The following is a 5,141-nucleotide window of genomic DNA, read 5'->3' as shown; positions in this document are numbered from 1 at the left end:
CAGGAAGAAATGTACGTATGTTCATGATAACTTGCATTTGACCAGATTAAAACAAAGAAAGTAGTCCTCTGGACTCAACAGATTGTAAATTCATTCATGGAAAAATCACTCCTGTGATTTTGTTATGATTCTGTCCAGAGTCATAGAGTCCATACAGGGGCAGTTTTGAATTCAGAGACCTCTCTGGAAGAACCACAACTGCTCTGACTGATTCTGTTCTTCAAACGACATAAAACATTGCACCAGAACATCACCACCCGTTTTAAACTTATTAGCCCTGCGGAAAACAATGTATTTTCAAAATATACACAGTAATCAGCCTGACTGCTACTTGGAACAACGCCTGAGGCTTTTAACCCCTGAAACCACACCTATAGAATTTACCTTTAAATAGCGAATTAATTGCAATAATTCCCTGTCACAGCAGACAGCAGAAAGTCTCAGAGGACCCTGGATTTAGCTGAACCTGGCTGTCAGACCCCAAAAACTCACTGTGCCCGCTAGTGGTGATCTCACTTGGCGCTGCTCTGAGGAGCCCCTGGAGTCCCTCTGCCATACAGGGTGTCTCCAGTCTCCTCAGTAATTTTTTTTAAAGTGAATTCTCGTGCTTGTGCACTTTTTTTTTTTTTTTTTTCCTACAGCATTCAGACTGCCCAAACCTGGGCAGGGGTTGAGGCTGCAGGAAGAGCTCAGTAAGCCCAGCATAACCCGCAGAGGGAAGGCGAGGCCAAAAGCACTGACGAGCAAAGGGTTCATTAACGACTTGGACACAGGACTTGAAGGGATACTAAGTAAGTTTACAGATGATACAAAATTGGGAGGAGCTGTCGACTTCCTCGAGGGCAGAGAGGCCCTGCAGAGAGACCTCGAGGAATTAGAGGACCGGGAAATCACCAAGCGTATGAAGTTTAACAAAGGGATGTGCTGGATTCTGCACCAGGGACAGGGCAACCCTGGATGTAAGGATAGATGAGGAAAGGGACCTGGGGGTCCCGGTCGGTGGCAACCTTAATATGAGTCAGCAGTGCCCTGGCAGCCAGGAGGGCCAGCTGTGTCCTGGGGGGCATCAGGCAAAGCATCGCCAGCCAGTGGAGGGAGGGGATTGTCCCGCTCTGCTCTGCACTGGGGCGGCCTCACCTTGAATATTGCCTGCAGTTTTGAGCACCACAAATATAAGAAAGATATTAAGCTATTGGAGAGTGTCCAAAGGAGATGGTGAATGGTCTTGAGGGGAAGGTGTATGAGGAGCGGCTGAGGTCTTTTCAGCCTGGAGAAGAGGAGACTGTGATGAGATCTCATTGCAGTTATGCCTTCCTCGTTAGGGAAAGAGCAGGGGCAGGCACGGATCTCTTCTCTGTTGTGACCAGTGACAGGACCCGAGGGAACGGCCTGAAGTTGTGTCAGGAGAAGTTTAGGTTGGACATTAGGAAAAAGTTCTTCACCCAGACGGTGGCTGGGCACTGGAACAGGCTCCCCAGGGCAGTGGTCACAGCACCAAGCCCGACGGAGTTCAAGCAGCATTTGGGCAACGCTCTCAGACACACGGCTTGACTCTTGGGGTGTCCTGTGCAGAGCTAAGAGTTGGACTGGATCATTCTGGAGGATCCCTTCCAACTCAGAATATCCTCTGACTCTGTGTTTACGGACAAGCCCGAGCTGCAAAGCTCGTTTCGCTCTGCCCTGCCGGGTCCCCCCGGTGCGGGCGCAGGGAGGTGACGCCTGCGGGGCGGAGCGGGCGGCTCCGCCAACCCGGGCGGGCAGCGCCGGGCGCTCGGGACGCGGCGGGAAGCGACATCATCCCTGCGCTCGAAGCCTTCCCTTCCCTGCAGGAAGAACCGAGCGCTACCGCGGCTCCCGAAGTGCCCGGTCGGGGATGCTCGGCCCGGGCCCGGCGCGGCGGTGACACGGGCGGGGGCGGAACGGGGCCGGCCCGGCCATGCCGAAACGCTCCTGCCCCTTCGGGGAGGCGGCTCCGCTCCAGCTGAAGACCCGCGTGGGGCTGCGGGAGCTGAGCCGCGGCGTGCGGGGCGAGGAGTACCGGCGGGAGGTGTTCGGTGAGCCGGGGGAGCGGGCGGCGGGGAGCGCCGGGGCGGCCGAACGCCGGAGGGATGCGATGGGGAGGCCAACCCTAACTCTGCTCCCCTCCTCTCCCGCTGGTAGAGAGGACCCGGCGGCTGCTCTTCAGGGGGGCCCAGGCGTACATGGAAGGAGCCGGTCCCGCCGCTGCCCGCCCGGCGGAGCCGCAGCCGCCCGGGGATGCGCAGGGAGGGGGGCCCCGCTGGAACGGGCAGCTCCTCATCGGCCACGACGGGAAACTGCTGCGGCGGCCCGCGGAGAGGGGTAAGTGCCCGCCGGGCCCGGGGAAGGTCACAGAACCGCTAAATATACTGAACTGGGAGGGACCCACAAGGATCAGTGAAGTCCGGGTCCTGCCCTGCACAGGACACCCCCAAGAATCCCACCATGTGCTGAGAGCATTGTCCAAACGCTTCTTGAACTCTGTCGGGCTTGATGCTGTGACCACTTTTTTGAGGAGCCTGTTCCAGAGCTCGGTTAAGAACCTTTTCCCAATATCCAACCTAAACTTCCCCTGGCAAAGCTTCATGCTCCCCTCTCTAGGAGGCTATAGACTGCAGTGAGTGGTTATAGACTGCATAGTTCTTCTTTACTGACTTTCCTCAAAGGAATTTAGATTTGATTTGAGCTTTGCTGACGGATTTGGGAACCGTCACGTGTATGGTCTGCGTTAGAATCCTTCAGTGATTTGCCATTGAGCAGAGAAGGAGCCAAGAAAGTTCCAAGCAGCGCTGGCTGTGCCGGTGCCTGCCCGTATGTTCTGCAAAGTGCTGCCACCTGTAGCTGGGAGCGGAGACTCCGCAGCCCTTAGGACTTCCAGGTGCTTTCTCTGTCTTGCTGTGAAGTATGCTCACTTCTTATTCGTGTCTCTTCCAAGCAGTTCCACCTGTGGGAGCCTCCAGAGCCTGCTCGTCGTGCGTAAGAACCACTGATGTGAAGGAGGTGTGCACGCAGTGTGACCGGTTTGTCTGCCAGAGCTGCAGCAGGCTCTGCAGCTGCTGTAACAGGGTTACCTGCTCTTTGTGCTCCACTATTGAGTAAGTGCCTTTCGGGTTTCTAAGCTTATTATTTAATTATGTATGCCCTAAAACTCGGACCCAGCAGGTATCTAGCTCATCCACGTAAAGGACTTAAACTCTTCTTAAACTCTAGCAGCAGTAAAACTGTCTGAAACATGCCAGCCAAAATGCCTGTGTGAAGCAGTGTTATCAGCCTTAGTGCAAGTCTAGTTTAGCTTCTTATTTAAAGGTTGTAGGAGGCAAGAATTCCTCTTGCTTTCCCACCAGCAATGTATTGTGCTGGCCAGTGATGAATGACTCCACTCCCAAGGAATAATCCTAAGTTTTTGCCCTCATTGTTAACAGTTCTGTGATATAAAGAAATACTGAGTGTGCTGTGTGGGAGTCCCGTGGTTGCAGTTGATAATGGAATAGGATGGCATTTATTGCTATGTTCCAGAAACAGTTGACACACTGACTTTGTTTCTTCTGGTCTTTTTTTTTTTTTTTTCCCTAGTTATGCTGATGTGGGAGAGCAAGTTCTCTGCAATGGTTGTTCAATATTTCAAGTCTGAAACTTGATGAAATAAGCCTTGTGGCTAAAATGTCCATGAATTCCATGAAGTCTTCTCCTTACAGCTGGTCAATTAATCCTTTTAGCCTGTGAATTAGTTATGGAATTTCTATGTTTTATACCTTTATATTGTACTTTTAAATATTGCAGCTAAATAAACATGTATATTTTAAAGTTTTTAGATTATTTTGAGTCGGCTTTCTCCTTTTCCTTAGTTGTGATATGCCTGGTGTTCATGATGTGGTACAGAATTCAGAATATTCTCTGAATACGTTGCTTGTGTTAGGACACACTTCTGTGAGATCAGAAGAGAAATCATTTGCTCATTCTGTGTTTTCGTGTGAGTGTGAATCCATTCTGGACACATAATGTTTTCTTTGTGAGATAACTAGGAAAATCATCCAGGCTTGAAGGTTTTTCCAAATAGAGAATTTGCTGATTTCTGGGTAATTTTTTTTTTAAGCTATCACTTTTTTTTTTTTTTTTAAGCTATCACTAATTACTAATAGTTAATTTTCCAGTACCCTTTCCAGTACCTTGCAAGGTCTTTACTGGAAAGCAGTTTGTATGATTTGATCATTTACACTACAAACTTCTTATTGTCCTGAATACTCACTCAAAAACAGCTCAGGAAGTGGTTGAGAAATGGTCAGCACTCAAGTGTACATTTCCATAAACCATCTCATTCCTTGTTTTCCTTTCATATCACTGCAGAGACCAGTTTGCTTGCCATTGTTTGTGCTGTAAGAGTGAACCAAAGTGCTGCTGGATAGCCTCTCAAAGTAGTTTTCTTTTACTGGTTTTGCTATGTTTCTTTAAAAAATATGCTTTTCATCTTGCAAACCAACTGTGCATAAGGCAAAACTACAGTGGTCTTTAGCTCAGGAAAATGCTGACTTAAGTGTCTGATTTAGGACTGTTGGATAAAAGGAATAAATTTGACAGGAAAAAAGAAATCCTTGTGGCGCTCATAGCTAACGGTGTGTTTCTCAGATTCTTTGCCCTGAATTCCCAAAGCAAAGTCAGCCACTCATGATTCCCAATCTTCTCAACTGTGATTAGTACGTTTAGGGTGGAGTAACCTTTTTTTTACCCGATCCCCTCCATTCTAGCGCTTTCTACTCGAAGATACTGAAAGTCCTTCGCAATGCAAGTTGAGAGCCTGGCTTCTGCCTCGTGGGGACGCCTTTATTTGACATTCTGCTGAAAGCATTGTGGGTATTTACATGTCAGAATACTGCAGCTACCCAAAGAACAGTAAATGCTTTGGCAAAGGGTGGGTGTGGCTGTTGCTGAACAGCAGCACTTCTTAGCTGCACATCACATGGCTCTGGAGGTGTCGGCCACACTGAGGACACTGAGGTGCAAGATGACATCCTTTCGAGCCCCAATGTAGCACTTTGTATAACTGTGACACTTTAGGGGGAGACACTTTAAAAGCATTTGTGGCCTTTAGGGGATCCCAGAGGATGTCCCTTCACTACTGGGTCAAC

At 49.5% G+C, this 5,141-nt stretch overlaps 1 protein-coding gene across 1 annotated transcript; it reads left to right on the top strand.

Annotated features, from left to right (window-relative positions):
• The first annotated feature begins 1,755 nt into the window (after window positions 1-1,755).
• SIVA1 (SIVA1 apoptosis inducing factor) lies at window positions 1,756-3,827 on the top strand. Its single transcript, XM_027901648.1, has 4 exons — window positions 1,756-2,054; window positions 2,161-2,340; window positions 2,957-3,113; window positions 3,592-3,827. Exons 1-4 carry the CDS (start codon window positions 1,937-1,939, stop codon window positions 3,647-3,649), a joined length of 513 nt encoding a protein of 170 aa, XP_027757449.1. The 5' UTR covers window positions 1,756-1,936; the 3' UTR covers window positions 3,650-3,827.
• Window positions 3,828-5,141: the final 1,314 nt, after the last annotated feature.

Source organism: Empidonax traillii, unplaced genomic scaffold (assembly GCF_003031625.1).
Source record: "Empidonax traillii isolate 1590-97213 ecotype Southwest subspecies unplaced genomic scaffold, ASM303162v1 scaffold803:size405832, whole genome shotgun sequence".
Taxonomy (NCBI): Eukaryota; Metazoa; Chordata; class Aves; order Passeriformes; family Tyrannidae; genus Empidonax; species Empidonax traillii.
The sequence above is the reverse complement of the archived record's forward strand: the minus strand, read 5'-3'. Positions and strand labels throughout refer to the sequence as shown.

Coding starts and splice junctions, on each gene's coding strand:
- SIVA1 (XM_027901648.1), top strand. CDS start 1,937: ATGCCGAAACGCTCCTGCCCCTTCGGGGAGGCGGCTCCGCTCCAGCTG. Junction 2,055..2,160: donor GTACCGGCGGGAGGTGTTCG/GTGAGCCGGGGG, acceptor TCCCGCTGGTAG/AGAGGACCCGGCGGCTGCTC. Junction 3,114..3,591: donor TCTTTGTGCTCCACTATTGA/GTAAGTGCCTTT, acceptor TTTTTTCCCTAG/TTATGCTGATGTGGGAGAGC.